The sequence below is a fragment of the Somniosus microcephalus genome, chromosome 2, assembly GCF_052327205.1.
Source record: "Somniosus microcephalus isolate GS21.2 chromosome 2, FLI_Smic_1.0, whole genome shotgun sequence".
Lineage (NCBI taxonomy): Eukaryota > Metazoa > Chordata > Chondrichthyes > Squaliformes > Somniosidae > Somniosus > Somniosus microcephalus.
The window spans coordinates 303,890,724-303,907,960 of NC_140988.1; the positions used below are offsets into that span (position 1 = coordinate 303,890,724).

At 43.1% G+C, this 17,237-nt stretch overlaps 1 protein-coding gene across 5 annotated transcripts in view; it reads left to right on the top strand.

Moving 5' to 3' along the window:
- Window positions 1–17,237, top strand: part of kiaa1328 (KIAA1328 ortholog) — a 388,527-nt gene that overhangs the window by 188,799 nt on the left and 182,491 nt on the right. For 4 of the 5 annotated variants that reach the window (XM_085973909.1, XM_085973903.1, XM_085973924.1 and 1 more), the window contains one exon: window positions 14,299–14,407. In XM_085973909.1, coding sequence (XP_085830035.1) covers window positions 14,299–14,407 — 109 coding nt within the window. Of the gene's footprint in view, window positions 1–14,298; window positions 14,408–17,237 lie in introns of those variants that run through there. The other variant, XM_085973930.1, reaches the window with a different exon arrangement.

Consider the following 17,237-nt stretch of genomic DNA (forward strand, 5'->3'; position numbering starts at 1 on the left):
TTTCTGGTATCATCCTTGTAAATCTTTTCTGCACCTTCTCCAGTGCCTTTATATCCTTTTTATAATATGGCGACCAGAATTGTACACAATACTCCAAACGTGGTCTAACCAAGTTTCGATAAAAGTGCAGCATAACTTCTCTATTTTTCAATTCTATCCTTCTAGAAATAAACCCAAGTGCTTGGTTTGCCTTTTTTATGGCCTTATCAACCTGCATCGCTACTTTTAGTGATCTGTGTATTTGTACTCTGAGATCCCTTTGCTCTTCTACCCCATTTAGATTCTTATTTTCCAAATAATATGTGACATGAGAACATAAGAAATTGGAGCAGGAGTAGGCCATTTGGCCCCGCGAGCCTGCTCCGCCATTCAGTAAGATCATGGCCTCATCTCTACTTTCTATCCCCATACCCCTTGATTTGCTTAATATTCAAAAATCTATCGATCTCTGTCTTGAATATACTCAACGACTGAGCCTCCGTAGCCCTCTGGGATAGAGAATTCCAAAGATTCACCACCCTCTGAGTGAAGAAATTTCTCCTCATCTCAGTCCTAAATGGCCGACCCCTTATTCTGAGACTGTGACCCCTGGTACTAGACTCCCCAGCCAGGGGAGACATCCTGCATCTACCCTGTCAAGCCCTGTAAGAATTTTGTATGTTTCAATGAGATCACCTCTCATTCTTCTAAACTCCAGAGAATATAGGCCTAGTCTACTCAATCTCTCCTCATAGGACAATCCCCCTGTCCCAGGAATCAATCTGGTGAACCTTTGTTGCACTCCCTCTATGGCAAGTATATCCTTCCTTAGGTAAGGAGATCAAAACTGTACACAATACTCCAGGTGTGGTTTCACCAGGGCCCTATATAATTGCAGTAAGACGTCTTTACTATTATACTCAAATCCTCTTGTAATAAAGGCCAACATGCCATTTGCTTTCCTAATTACTTGCTGTACCTGCATGTTAACTTTCAGTGATTCGTGTACAAGGACACCCAGTTCCCTCTGAACACCAACATTTCCTAATCTCTCACCATTTAAAAAATATTCTGCTTTTCTATTTTTCCAACCAAAGTGAATAACTTCATATTTCTCCACATTATATTCCATTTGCCATGTTCTTGCCCACTCACTTAGCCTGCCTATATCCCCTTGAAGCCTCTTTGCATCCTCCTCACAACTTGCATTCCCATCTAGCTTTGTATCATCAACAAACTTGGATATATTATATTTGGTCCCCTCATCCAAATCATTGATATAGGTTGTGAATAGCTGTGGCCCAAGCACTGATCCCTGCAGTACCCCACTAGTTACAGCCTGCCAACCTGAAAATGACCCATTTATTCCTACTCTCTGTTTTCCTTTCATTAGCCAATCCTCAATCCATGCTAGTATATTACCCCCAATCCCATGAGCCCTAATTTTGTTTAATAAACTTGTGTGGCACCTTATCGAATGCCTTCTGAAAATCCAAATACACCACACCCACTGGTTCCCCCATATCTATTCTGCTAGTTACAACGTCAAAACAGATTTGTCAAACACGATTTCTATGTTGACTCGGCCCAATCCTATTATTATTTTCTAAGTGCCCTGTTACCACGTCCTTAATAATAGATTCTAGCATTTTCCCTACTACTGATGTCAGGCTAACTGGTCTGTAGTTCCCCATTTTCTCTCTCCCTCCTTTCTTAAATAGTGGGGTTACACTTGTTATCTTCCAATTTGCAGGAACCGTTCCAGAATCTATGAAGTTTTGGAAAATGACAACCAATGCATCCACTATCTCTATAGCCACCTCTTTCAAAACCCTAGGATGTAGGCCATCAGGTCATGGGGATTTATCGGCTTACAGTCCCATTAATTTCTCCAGTACTATTTTTTTTACTAATACTAATTTCTTTCAGTTCCTCATTCGCACTAGACCCTTGGTTCTCCACTATTTCCGGGAAGTTTTTTGTGTCTTCTTCCGTGAAGACAGACAGACACAAAGTATTTGTTTAATTTCTCTGCCATTTCCTTATTACCCATCATAATTTCTCCTGTCTCAGCCTGTAAGGGACCCACATTTACTTTTGCTAATCTTTTCCTTTTTACATACCTATAGAAGCTATTACAGTTTTTATGTCTCTCGCTAGTTTACTCTCATTCTATTTTCCCTTTCTTTATCAATTTCTTGGTCTTCCTTTGCTGAATTCTAAAATCCTCCCAATCTTCAGGTTTACTACTCTTTATGGCAACATTAAAAGCCTCTTACTTTGATCTAATACTATCTTTAACTTCTCTTGTTAGCCACGGTTGGACCACTTTCCCTGTGGTGTTTTCATGCCTTAAAGGAATGTATATTTGTTGTAAATTATGTATTAATTCTTTAAATGCTAGCCATTGCTTTTCTACCGTCATACCTTTTAATGTAGTTTCCCGATCTACCTTAGCCAACTCGCCCCTCATACCTACGTAGTTGCTTTGTTTAGTTTTAAGACCCTAGTTTCAGATTTAACTAAATCACTTTCAAACAATATAAAATTCCATCATATTAAGGTCACACTTCCCTAAAGGCCCCTTTACTATAAGGTTATTAATTAACCCTTTCTCATTGCACAATACGAGATCTAAAATAGCCTGTTCCCTAGTTGGTTCCTCCACATACTGATCTTGCATATATTCCATGAATTCGTCCTCCACACTATTACTGCAAATTTGGTTTGCCCAGTCTATATGTAGATTAAAGTCCCCCATGATTACTGTATTACTCTTGTTACATGCACCTCTAATTTCCTGAGTTATACTCTGCCCTACATTACAACTACTGTTGGGGGCCTATAAACAAATCCCACCAATGTTTTCTGCCCCTCGCTGTTGTTTAGCTCCACCCAAACCGATTCTACTTCTTGATTTTCCGAGCAATGATCCTTTCTCTCTACTATCTTTATCCCATCTTTTATTATCGGGGATACCCCTCCTACTTTTCCATTTTGCCTATCTCTTCTAAAAGTTAAGTATCCTGGAATATTTAGTTCCCAACCTTGGCCACATTGCAACCACGTCTCCGTAATGGCTATTAGATCAAACCTATTAATTTCTATCTGCGCTATTAATTCATCTATATTGTTGCGAATGCTTCACGCATTCAGATATAATGCCTTTAGCTATGACTTATTTCTGGTGCCAGTGCCCCATGAACTGAAACTCCTTCCTCCCACACCACTCTTTGAACCACGCATTTAAACCTTTAATCGGTTTATCCCTTTGCCAATTTGCACATGGCTCAGGTAACAATCCAGAGATTATTACCTTTGAGGTTCTGCTTTTTAATTTGGATCCTAGTTCCTCAAACTCCCTGAGCAGAACCTCATTCCTAGTTCTACCTATGTCATTGGTTCAAAATTCGATAGACTCTGGAACAGTTCCCATGGATTGGAGGGTAGCTAATGTTACCCCACTATTCAAAAAAGGTGGTAGAGAGAAAACGGGGAATTATAGACCAGTAAGCCTGACATCGGTAGTGGGGAAAATGCTAGAGTCCATTATAAAAGATGTAATAGCAGAGCACTTGGAAAACAGTGACAGGATCGGACAAAGTCAACATGGATTTACAAAAGGTAAATCGTGCTTGACTAATCTACTGGAATTTTTTGAGGATGTAACTGGTAGAATAGATAAGGGAGAACCAGTGGATGTGGTATATTTGGACTTTCAGAAGGCTTTCGATAAGGGCCCGCATAAGAGATTAGTGTATAAAGTTAAGGCACATGGGATTGGGGCAAGGTACTGACTTGGATAAAGAACTGGTTGGCAGACAGGAAGCAAAGAGTTGGAATAAACAGCTCTTTTTTCGAGTGGCAGGCAGTGACTAGTGGGGTACCGCAGGGATCGGTCCTAGGACCTCAGCTATTCACAATACAGGTAGACTATCCTTTATCCGTAAACCTTGGGACCAGCTGTGTTTCGGTTTTCGGAATTTTTCGGATTTCAGAAGGTTTTCATCTCCGTATCTGACAACAAACACTGTTGCTTAGCAACAGCTTGTAAACACTCGGGCCCTGCCTTGGAAGCGTCTCTGAAGCTGTTGCTAAGCTACAGAGACTCTTTCCACAGCCTGACTGTTTAAAAAAACTGCTAGGGGAAGAAAAAAAACCTAACAAAACGGCTGCTGATTTCTGCCGTTAGATCGAGGTTTCCAGCTCCCCCTGCTCCGTATCTGAATTCCTTGACTTAGCGGGGGTCTGGGGCTCGACTGCCGCCGCCAGTTGTGGGAAAGCCGGATATCGGCTGACTCCTACACTAAGCTGGCCTGCAAATCAGGTCGGGGGGGGGGGGTGGGGAAGAAAAGACTATCGGACGGGCCGCTGCAGCTATCGGACGGGCCGCTGTATTGTTGGGTTCACTCTCCCGGTACCTCCTTCACACTGCCCGGCTCGGCCTGCAATCTCCTACCCAGGAGGGAACTCTGTGACCCTCTGCCCTGCTCACAGGGAAAGGCAGAGCTTCCGGACCATTCCTGTCATGTTTGGCGCCACTCGGGTCATGTCGTGCGCACGACTTACGCTCCACGAAAAAACTTTCGGTTTTTAGAGGTTTTCGGTTTTCGGAAGTGCGGATAAAGGATAGTCTACCTGTATATATAAATGATCTAGACGAGGGAACTAGATGTAATATCTCCAAGGTTGCAGACGACACAAAGCTGGGTGGGTGTGTGTGCTGTGAGGAGGATGCCGAGAAACTCCAGTATGATTTGGACAGGTTGGGTGATTGGGCAGATGCATGGCAGATGCAGTATAATGTGGATAAATGCATGATTATCCACTTTGGTGGCAAAAACAGGAAGGCAGATTATTATCTGAATGGCAATAGATTGGGAGAAGGGGAAGTGCAACGAGACCTGGGTATCCTTGTGCACCAGTTGCTGAAGGTAAGCATGCAGGTGCAGCAGGCGGTTAAGAAGGCAAATGGTATGTTGGCCTTCGTAGCGAGAGGGTTCGAGTACAAGAACAAGGATGTCTTGCTGCAGTTGTACAGGGCCTTGGTGAGACCACACCTTGAGTATTGTGTGCAGTTTTGGTCGCCTTATCTGAGGAAGGATGTTCTTGCCATGGAGGGAGTGCAACGAAGATTCACCAGACTGATACCTGGGATGGCAGGAATGACGTATGAGGAGAGATTGGGTCGATTGGGCTTATACTCGCTGGAGTTTAGAAGAATGAGAGGGGATCTCATTGAAACTTAGAAAATTCTAACAGGACTGGACAGACTGGATGTAGGAAGGATGTTCCCGATGGTTGGGGAGTCCAGAACCAGGGTCACAGTCTAAGGATAAGGGGTAAGCCATTTAGGACAGAGATGAGGAGGAATTTCTTCACCCAGAGAGTGGTGAACCTGTGGAATTCTCTACCACAGAAAGCAATGGAGGCCAATTCATTAAATATATTCAAGAAAGTGTTGGATATATTTCTTAAGGCTAAAGGGATCAAGGGATATGGGGAGAAGGCAGGGACAGTGTACTGAATTTGGATGATCAGCCATGATCTCATTGAATGGCGGGCAGGCTCGAGGGGCCGAATGGCCTACTCCTGCTCCTATCTTCTATGTTTCCTACGTGGACCATGACAACTGGATACCCCCACCCGCGAGGCGATGTCTTTAATCCTAGCACCGGGCAGGCAACACAACCTTCGAAACTCTTGGTCGCATTTGCAGAGAACAGTATCTATTCCCCTGACTTTACTGTCCCCTACCACAGCTGAATTCCCTTTCACTCCCCCCATTTGAATGGCCTCCTGCACCATGGTGCCATAGCTTGCTCATCCATCCTGCAGGCTTTTCCCTCATCCACACAGGCAGCAAAAACCTCATCCCTGTTGGACAAGGGCAAAGGCTGAGGCTCCTCTAGCACTGGACCTGGGGTCCCCTTACTGGCCTGAGTTGCAGTCACACCCTCCTGTCCCTGACCACTAACCAGACCTGTACCACTACCTAACCTATGGGGTGTGACTGCCTCCTGGATCAAAGTGCCCAGGTAACTCTCCTCATCCCTGATGCTCCGCAATGTCTGCACCTCAGACCCCAGCTCAAAAACTCTGAGCTGAAGTTCCTCAAGATGCAGGCACTTACTGCAATGTGGTTGTCCGGGATCACAATGTTCTCCACAAACTCCCACATGCTGCAGTTGCGGCACACCACCTGCACTGCCATCCCTATATGACCTTGTTTTATTTAATTAAATTTGTAATTAGGTAACTTAGTTTACAGTGTAGTTTCTTGGCTACTTACTTGATCTAGATTAAGTTATGGGTACTGAAATTAAATATCTAACTGTAACACAAAGCACTGCAAGTAGTGTAGGCAAAAGGCAGAAACTTCTTCCCCCCTCTTCGAATTCCCACTCTTTCCAAATTCCCTAATAAAACACTCTGTTTAAATACACTGCATTTTAATCCCACTCTATGCTCTGCAGACCTGTTTAGTCTTATACTCTAGGAGCCGTATCCAATTTACAGGTGTTGACTCAGCTCCCTTGCTCCTGGTGATTAGCACCTATTCAAGACAAACACTTACAGCTGACTGATAGTTAACTGTCACTGGCAGGCAGCTTCTGTTAATTACAGTTTTTTAAAGTTCAAGGTTAAAATCAAAATGTTAAACTAAATTTCACTTTTTACATATACTACTTACCCAATACTTACCAGAAATTCCCACTCTTTCCAAATTCCCAAATAAAACCCTCTGTTTAAGTACACTCCGTTTTAATCTCTGTGCAGACCTCCTTATTTTTCTTACGAAAATGTAATACCTCACATTGACCTATGTTGAAATTCATTTGCCCAATTATATGCCCATCCTGCATTTATTAATTATAAATGTCTTGTAGTTTGTTGCAGTCCTCCTCAGTATTGCCTATCCCCCCCAATTTAGTGTCATCCACAAACTTAGAAATCGTGTTTTTGATTCTAAATCGTTAATATAAATTGTGAACCGCATTTGTCTCGACACTGATCCTTGTGGGACCCCACTTTCCACCTTCTGCCACTCTGAATATCTACCCTTTACCCCTGCTTTCTGTCTTGAAGCCAGCTAGCTATTCATGCTCAAACACGTTCTGATGAAGGGTCCCAGACCTGAAACGTTAACTCTGTTTCTCTCTCCACGGATGCTGCCTGGCCTGCTGAGTTTTTCCAGTGTTTTCTGTTGTTATTTCAGCTATTCATGCTGCTACTTGTCCCCTGACTCCGCATTCTCTGACCTTATTCATTAGTCTATTATGTGGTACCTTATCGAAGGCCTTTTGAAAATCTAGATAAATTACATCTACTACATTACCATTGTCTACTCTCTCCATTACCTCTTTAAAAAACTCGATGAAGTTAGTCAAGCAAGACTTTCCCTTTTGAAATCCATGCTGACTATTCATTATTATGTTTTTGGTTTCTAGATGTTCTTCAATTTTTTTTCCTTTAGCAGGGATTCCATTAGTTTTTCCAACCATCGATGTTTAACGAATTATTAAATATGTGTAATAGTGCCTCTGCTATCTCTTCCCTAGATTCTTTTAAAATGCGTGGATGTAATCCATCCAGACCAGTGGTTTTATCCTCTTTGAGTTTGATTAGTTTATTTAATATTTCTCCTCTTTATTTTAAATGCGGTTATATAATTTCCAATCTCCTCTTCCGATCTCAATATCCGCCTGACCTGTCTCCTGATAAATACTGAAGCAAAGTAGTTATTTAATCTTTCTGCCATTTCGCTATCGCGGCCTGTGATTTTATCCTGACCGTCCCTTAGTGGCCCTATTCCCATCCTGACTTTCCTTACGTGCCCAGCGTAGACTCGATGGGCTAAATGGCCTCCTTCTGTGTCGTTATGACTTATGACTCTAGAATATTTTACTGTTTTGTTTTATGTTCCTTGATAATTTAATTTCATAGTTCCACTTTGCCTGCCTAATTGTTTTTTTTTACTCCTCTCCTAATCTCTTCATATTCTCCCTTGTCATGCTCTCCCCTGCTGTTCATGTAATTAGTTTATGCCTCTTTCCTTACCTTCAATTTTTCCCTTATGTCTTTATTCATCCATGGTGTCTCATTAGTGTTTAGCTTGTTCTTGTTTTTTAGTGGAATATATTTTTCCTGAACTCTTCTGAACACTGTTTTAAATGTTTCCCATTACTGTTCTACATCATTGTTTGCCAATATTGTCCATTTTATTTTCCCAAGTTCTATTCTCAGCCCCACAACATCGGCTTTTCTCCATCCCCTTTACCTATCTCTTCTGGCCAATTAATTTCGGGGTAGTTGAAATCACCTATGATGGATTATTCTTTGTCTTTCTCTCATTTCCCTAATTTGTTTGCATATTTCTTCCTCCACCTCCCTTCCACTATTAGGTGGTCTGTAGACTACTCCTATTAGTGTGATTGATCCTTTATTATCTTTTATCTCTATCCACATGGATTCTACTTCTGTCTTACTGATAGCTGCGTCACTTTTTTCCTACTGCCATTATGTTATCTCTAATAAGTACAGCTACTCCACCTCCCCTTTTTCCCTCTCTATCTTTTCTAAATATGTTGTACCCTGTAATGTTTAAGGGTGGCTCCGTAGCTCAGGGGTTAGAGCACTGGTCTTGTAATTTCTAACAATTTAAACTTGCATGAAGTAAGTGAACTGTTATTAAAGTTATCCCTTATTTAGTAGACACAGCTCTAGGATCTGGCTTTGGGATTTGGAAGTACTGAATAACACAAAGTATGTAATGAAAAACATCCTTTTGGCCTATCAAGTCTGTTCCTTCCGTAGACCTTACCATGAACTCTACCTCACCTACTTAATCGCCTGAGAAAAAACCTCTGCAGAAATAGACCCTGATTACCAACCTTAAGGGTGCAAAATTCTACAATATTTGGCCATCCCCATATTTCCACTAATCAACTCCAGAATGCTGCTCTTCAAAAACAACACTCTCAGTTTAGTATCAGTAGCATAGAGTCATAGAGTAATACAGCACGGATAGAGGCCCTTCGGCCCATCGTGTCCGCGCCGGCCATCAAGCCCTGTCTAATCTAATCCCATATTCCAGCATTTGGCCCGTAGCCTTGTATGCTATGGCATTTCAAGTGCACATCCAAATGCTTCTTAAATGTTGTGAGGGTTTCTGCCTCCACAACCCTTTCAGGCAGTGAGTTCCAGACTCCAACCACCCTCTGGGTGAAAAAGTTCTTTCTCAAATCCCCTCTAAACCTCCCGCCCTTTACCTTGAATCTATGCCCCCTAGTTATTGACCCCTCTACTAAGGGAAAAAGCTCCTCAGCATCCATCCTATCTATGCCCCTCATAATTTTGTACACCTCAATCATGTCCCCCCTCAGCCTCCTCTGCTCCAAGGAAAACAAACCCAATCTGCCCAGTCTCTCTTCATAGCTGAAGCGCTCCAGCCCTGGTAACATCCTGGTGAACCCCCTCTGCACCCTCTCTAACGCGATCACATCCTTCCTGTAGTGTGGCGACCAGAACTGCACACAGTATTCCAGCTGTGGCCTAACCAGTGTTTTATACAGCTCCATCATAACCTCCTTGCTCTTATATTCAATGCCTCGGCTAATGAAGGCAAGTATCCCATATGCCTTTTTTACCACCTTATCCACCTGTTCCGCCGCCTTCAGGGATCTGTGTACTTGCACACCCAGATCCCTCTGACCCTCCGTCTTGCCTAGGGTCTTTCCATTCATTGTGTATTCCTTTGCCTTGTTAGTCCCCCAAAAGTGCATCACCTCGCACTTTTCCGGGTTAAATTCCATTTGCCACTGTTCCGCCCATCTGACCAACCCATCTATATCGTCCTGCAGACTGAGGCTACCCTCCTCGCTATTTACCACCCTACCAATTTTTGTATCATCCGCGAACTTACTGATCATACCCTTTACATTCATATCCAAGTCATTAATGTAGACCACAAACAGCAAGGGACCCAGCACCGATCCCTGTGGTACCCCACTGGCCACAGGCTTCCAGTCACAAAAACAACCTTCGACTATCACCCTCTGCCTTCTGCCACTAAGCCAGTTTTGTATCCAATGTGCCAAGGCACCCTGGATTCCATGGGCTCTTACCTTCTTGACCAGTCTCCTGTGCGGGACTTTATCGAAGGCCTTACTGAAATCCATGTATACCACATCCACTGCGTTACCCTCATCCACACACCTAGTCACCCCCTCAAAAAATTCAATCAAATTAGTCAGACATGATCTTCCCTTGACAAAGCCATGTTGACTATCCCTGATTAATCCTTGCCTCTCCAAGTGGAGACAAATTTTGTCCCTCAGGATTTTTTCCAATAATTTTCCTACCACTGATGTTAGGCTCACTGGCCTGTAGTTCCCCGGTTTTCCCCTACTACCCTTCTTGAATAATGGTACTACATTAGCGGTTCTCCAGTCCTCTGGCACATCCCCTGTGGCCAGAGAGGTCCTGAATATATGTGTTAGAGCCCCCGCAATCTCCTCCTTTGCCTCACACAGCAGCCTGGGATACATTTCATCCGGGCCTGGGGATTTATCCATTTTTAGGCCAGCTAAAACCGCCAATACCTCCTCCCTCTCGATGTTAATATGTTCGAGCATATCACAGTCCCCCCGCCCTATTTCTATGTCTACATCGTCCTTCTCCATAGTGAAAACAGATGCAAAAAATTCATTTAGAACCCCTCCTACATCTTTCGGCTCCACACACAGATTGCCACTTTTGTCCCTAATGGGCCCTATTTTTTCCCTAGTTATCCTCTTACCCTTAATATACTTATAAAACATCTTCGGATTTTCCTTTATTTTGCTCGCCAGTGTTATTTCATGGCCCCTCCTTGATCTCCTAATTTCTTTTTTAAGTATCCCCCTGCACTTTTTGTACTCCTCTAGGGCTTCCTCCGTCTTTAGCCTTTTGTATCTACCAAAAGCCCTCCTTTTTTTCCTAATCCATTCTCGTATATCTCCTGACATCCAAGGTTCCCTGTGGTTTTTGGAACCACCCTTGACCTTTACGGGTCCTATGGAATATTTGATCATCTTGGTCTACATCTCTGTCTATCCCTATAACTTACAGTCTTGTCCTTAATCAGATGCTTATCTAGCTCTTTTTAGATGAATTTAATCGACAACATTAACTGCTTTTGCTAGGTTGCTATTCCACATATCTGCTATCCTCAAATCTCCCTTGAGGCTCATTAATTTTGAATTGTGTTCCCTAGTTCTGTGTACACAGTCCATGAAAAATAGACTGCTTACATACATGCCATCTGTGCCTCTTGGCATTATTAAGACATTGATCATACTTTCCCGCACCCAAAAAAGAAATATTTTTCCAGTAGCAACAAATTCAGCGTTCCAAGTCTTGGAAATGTCAGCTTGGCCCAGTGGCAGCAAGCACTCTTGCATCTCAAGTCTTAAGTTTGTGGATTCAACACTCTAGGGACTTCAGCACATAATCTAGGCTGACACTTGAGCGCATTGCTGAGGGAGTGCTGCATTTGCAGAGGTTCCATTTTCTGGATGAAAAGTTAAACTAAGGCCCTGTCTGACTGTTCAGGTGGATGTAAAATATCCCATTGCAGCATTTAAAGAAGAGCGGGGGAGGTCCCCCAGTGTCCTAGCCAATATTTATCCCTCAACCAACACCTCCAAAATAGATTAATTGGCCAAATTGCTGTTTGTGCACAAATTAGCTCTGGCATTTGTGTACAAAACAACAGTGCCTACACTTCAAAAGACAATTTATTGGCTGTGAAGTGCTTTGCGATGTCCAGAGGATGCTAAAACTGCTGCATAAAGGCACATTCTTTATTTTCTTTCTTGTTCCTGTCACTCTTTTAAGGAAAATCCTTAAACATGTTGTCGTCTACAAGCCTGTGCCTATATCTCCGAAAGCTTGTGATTTCAAATAAAGCTGTTGGACTATAACCTGGTGTTGTGTGACTTCTTACATTTGTCCACCCCAGTCCAACTCCGGCATCTCCACACTATATCTCCCTAAACTCCCTGTTTAAACCTCTCCAATCAGGTTTCCTCCCCTCCCACTGCACCGAAACAGCCCTAACCAAACATTCTCTGTAATTGAGGTGCATTATCCTTGCGTGTACTTTTTGACCTCTGCAGCCTTTGACTCAGTCAACCACAACATCCTTCTTCAGCGCCTCTTCTTCGTTGTCCAGCTTGGCAGGACTGTCCTGGCTTGGTTCCACTCTAATCTATCTATTTTAAACTAGAGGATCTCGCAATGGCTTCTTTTCCTGACCCTGTACCTCCGGAGCCCTTCAAGGGCCTTTGGCCCCTTCTCTTCCTCATCTACATGTTGTCCCTTGGCGACATCATCCAGAAACATGTGGTTAACTTCCACATGTATGCTGACGACACACAGCTCCATCTTTCCACCTCCTCTCTTTGTGTTTTCAGACTGCTTGCCCAACATACAGTCTTGGGTGAGCTGTAATTTCCTCTAGCTAAACATTGGAAAGACCGAAGCTTTCATCTTCAGCCCCCACCACAAACTCTGTAACCTTTCCACTGTCTCAGGCTGAACCAGACTGTACTCCGTCTCGGCATCCTATTTTGCCCCAAGCTGCATTTTCAACCTCATACCCTATCTATTACAAAGACAGCCTACTTTCAGCTCTGTTGCATCACCTGTCTCCATTCCTACATCAGCCCATCTACTGCTAAAACCTTCATCCATACCTGGTCATCTCCAGACTGGTCTATTCTAATGTTCTCCCAGTTGACTTCCCATCTTTCATCCTCTGTAACTTTAGCTCATCCAAAACTCTGCCTGTATCCTATTCCGCACCAGATCTCACCCATCACCCTTGTCCTTGCTCACCCACATTAGCTCCCATTCCCCAATGTGTCAGGTTTAAAATTCTTACCCTTGTGTTTAAATCCCTTCATGGCCTTTCCCCTCCTTATCTCTGTAACCCCCCCCAGCTCTACCATCACCGCCCCCCCCCCCCCCCCCCCAAGAACTTTCTGTCCCCACTACTCTGGCCTCTTGTGTCATCTGTCGTTTATGCCTCATGATCTGGAATTCCTTTCCTAAACATCTCTGCCTCTCCACCTGCATTTCTTCCTTTAAGACCCTCCTTAAAACATACGTCATCCCTCCCAATATCAACTTCTTTGGCTTGGCGTCCATTTTTATGGATTATGCCTAACTTAAATCTAAGTTGATATAATCAGCTGGATGATCCAATATTACATACCTGTGTTGGTCAGTAGATGAGGTAGGCTTTTGAAAAGGGGAAATTGCTCTGGATTACCTATTCCCTCACAACATTTCAGGGAAGAGCTTATGTAACTAGAATTTTCTATCCTATATATCTTCAATAATTTATTTTTCATTGTCAGCATAAATTATGTTTGTACTGCTTCCACTAGTTAGTCTTTCAGACAGTACTACGTGTGTCTGATGTATTGGGTTGACTATTTTTATCACTATATTTATCAAATTTTAAGCGTGCTTTATCCTAAAATATGTGATCTATACCAAGTGTTTGATTGAAAATCATTTATCACCAATGATTTAGGTACCTTTTTTGGACCCCCGATTTGGCCAATATTTCTTTCAACTTTTGTCTATTTCCAGGCAAGTCAAATAAAAAGAGGCTTTATGAATTAGTGTTCAGCTAGTGTAAAATGGTTGGTTGTTCTTTTAAGATTAAGTCTTCCGATGCCTCATTCCTCGGCTACTTCCAGAAGAGGAAGCTAGCTAAAAAAAAAACATTGATAAAGTGAGCCATTTGATTTGACCCATTGTCAGAATTCATTACCCTTTAAGTTCAGGTTGGTATGGATGCTGAAGACACACTGAGCAAGCTTGTGTAAAGTGCAGGTACTATGAAAAAAAACATTATTTGGAGATCTCTTAGCTGGTCTATTGGTTCAGCTTCAAGGAGGGGACTAGATCTTAGAATCCATCTTTATTCTGCTCATTAGTGTAGTCAAGCAATACTGGCCTAGTGTTGAGTCTAATGCATTTGGCAGGGTGTTTTCCTAACTGCACTGGAAGCATAACTTTCAGATATTCCTTCACCCTAAGCTCATACACTCTCTTTTTAATTCCACTTCCCCAGGGATACTGAGGGTAATTATAATCAATATTTTAGTGTACAGATTTTTTGAAACAATTAAGATTAAAGTCTGCACATAAATGGCTGGATTGGAAGAATAGCAGTAAGTACTTCAAGACTTCATTAAAAGGCACTGGTTAATTGAATTTGATATATGCTGTGCTCAATTAACTTCATGGCTTTTTACATAGGGACTCCTTCACTTTCTAAAAAGGATGTGGCTACCTCTCCTGTGCCAGTATTCAAAAAAGATGAACGAGTCAACACAGCAACATCACCCATTTGGCCTGAATCATTGAGGTAGGTTGCTGGCTAATGTCTATTTTTGAATTTCTGTTTTGATGGAACTCCAACTTCAACATGTGAGCAGTTGTGTCTTCTGAAACAATAAGCTGAGTGGTTACAGTACTAGACGAGCAACCTAGAGGTCTTGAGTTTAAATCCCACCATAACAAGTTGGGAAATTAACTTCAATAAAATTGTCAATTTGTAGGCTGACACCATAGAGTCATAGTTATACAGCACAGAAAGAGGCCCTTCGGCCCATCGTGTCTGCGCCGGCCATCAAGCCCTATCTATTCTAATCCCATTTTCCAGCACTTGGTCCGTAGCCTTGTATGCTATGGCGTTTCAAGTGCTCATCTAAATGCTTCTTGAATGTTGTGAGGGTTCCTGCCTCTACCACCCTTTCAGGCAGTGAGTTCCAGATTCCAACCACCCTCTGGGTGAAAAAGTATTTCCTCAAATCCCCTCTAAACCTCTTGCCCCTTACCTTGAAACTATGCCCCCTGGTTATTGACCCCTCTACTAAGGGGAAAAGTTCCTTTCTATCTACCCTATATATGCCCCTCACAATTTTGTACACCTCAATCAGGTCCCCCCTCAGCCTTCTCTGTTCTAAGTAAAACAACCCCAGCCTGTCCAGTCTCTCTTCATAGCTGAAGCGTTCCAGCCCAGGTAACATCCTGGTGAATCTCCTTTGCACCCTCTCCAATGCAATCACATCCTTCCTATACTGTGGCGACCAGAACTGCACACAGTATTCCAGCTGTGGCCTAACTAGCGTTTTGTACAGCTCCATCATAACCTCCCTGCTCTTATATTCTATGCCTCGGCTAATGAAGGCAAGTATCCCATATGCCTTTTTAACCACCTTCAGGGATCTATGTACATGCACACCAAGGTCCCTCTGATCCTCTGTCTTTCCTAGGGTCCTGCCATTCATTGTGTATTCCCTTGTCTTGTTAGTCCTCCCAAAATGCATCACCTCTCACTTTTCAGGGTTAAATTCCATTTGCCACTGTTCTGCCCATCTAACCAATCTGTCTATATCATCCTGTAGCCTGAGGCTTCCCTATTCACTATTTACCACTCCACCAATTTTCATGTCATCTGCGAACTTACTGATCATACCTCCTCCATTCATATCTAAATCATTAATGTGCACTATAAACAGCAAAGGACCCAGCACCGATCCCTGCGGTACACCACTGGACACAGGCTTCCAGTCACAAAAACAACCTTCGACCATCACCCTCTGCCTCCTGCCACTAAGCCACTTTTGGATCCAATGTGCCAAATTGCCCTGGATCCCATGGGCTCTTACCTTCTTGACCAGTCTCCCATGCAGGACTTTGTCAAAAGCCTTACTGAAGTCCATGTAGACTACATCAACTGCACTGCCCTCATCCACACACCTAGTCATCCCCTTGAAAAATTCAATCAAGTTGGTTAGACATGCTCTCCCCCTGACACAGCCATGACACTATCCTTGATTAATCCTTGCCTCTCCAAGTGGAGACTAATTCTGTCCCTCAGAATTTTTTCCAATAGTTTCCTTACTACAGATGTTAGGCTCACTGGCCTGTAATTCCCTGGTTTATCCCTACTATCCTTCTTGAATAATGGTACTACGTTAGCTGTCCTCTGGCACCTCCCCTGTGGCCAGAGAGGTTCTGAAAATTTGTGTCAGAGCCCCTGCAATCTCCTCCTTTGCCTCACACAGCAACCTGGGATACATCTCGTCTGGGCCTGGGGATTTATCCACTTTTAAGCCCGCTAAAACCGCTAGTACCTCTTCCCTCTCAATACTAATTTGTTCAAGTATATCACAATCCCCCTGCCTGATTTCTATGCCTACATCGTCCTTCTCCATAGTGAACGCAGATGCAAAATATTCATTTAAAACCTCACCTACATCTTCCGGCTCTACACACAGATTGCCACTTTGGTCCCTAATGGGCCCTACTCTTTCCCTGATTATTCTCTTGCCCTTAATATACTTATAAAACACCTTGGGATTTTTCTTTATTTTGCCCGCCAGTGTTTTTTCCTGCCTCCTCTTCGCGCTCCTAATTTCTTTTTTAAGTACCCCCCTGCACTTTCTATACTCCTCTAGGGCTTCCACTGTTTTTAGTCCTTTGTATCTGCCAAAAGTCTCCCTTTTTTTCCTAATCCATTCTTGTATATCCCTTGACATCCAGGGTTCCCTGGGCTTGTTGGACCCACCCTTGACCTTTACAGGAACATGTTGGCATTGTACTCTCTCCATTTCCTTTCTGAAAGACTCCCACTGCTCTGATGTGGATTTTCCTACAAGTAGCTGATCCCAGTCCACTTTGGCCAGATCCTGCCTTATCATATTAAAATCGGCCTTCCCCCAATTTAGAACCTTTATTTCCGGTCCATCTTTGTTCTTTTCCATGACTACCTTAAATCTCACCAAATTATGGTCACTGTCACCAAAATGCTCTCCTACTGACACTTGCCCGGCTACATTCCCTAGAATTAGGTCCAGTACCGCCCCCTCTCTTGTAGGACTTTCTACATGCTGGCTCAAAAAACTCTCCTGAATGCACCTTAAGAATTCCGCACCCTCTATGCCTTTCACACTCTGACTATCCCAGTTAATATTGGGGAAGTTGAAATCCCCTACTGTTATTACCCTATTATTTCTACACTTCTCTGAGATTTGCCTACATATCTGTTCCTTTATCTCCCCCTGACTGTTTGGGGGCCTATAGTACACTCCCAGCAAAGTGCTTGCCCCCTTTTTGTTTTTAAGTTCTGCCCATATGGCCTCATTAGAGGAACCTGCTAAGATATCATCTCTCCTTACAGCAGTAATTGA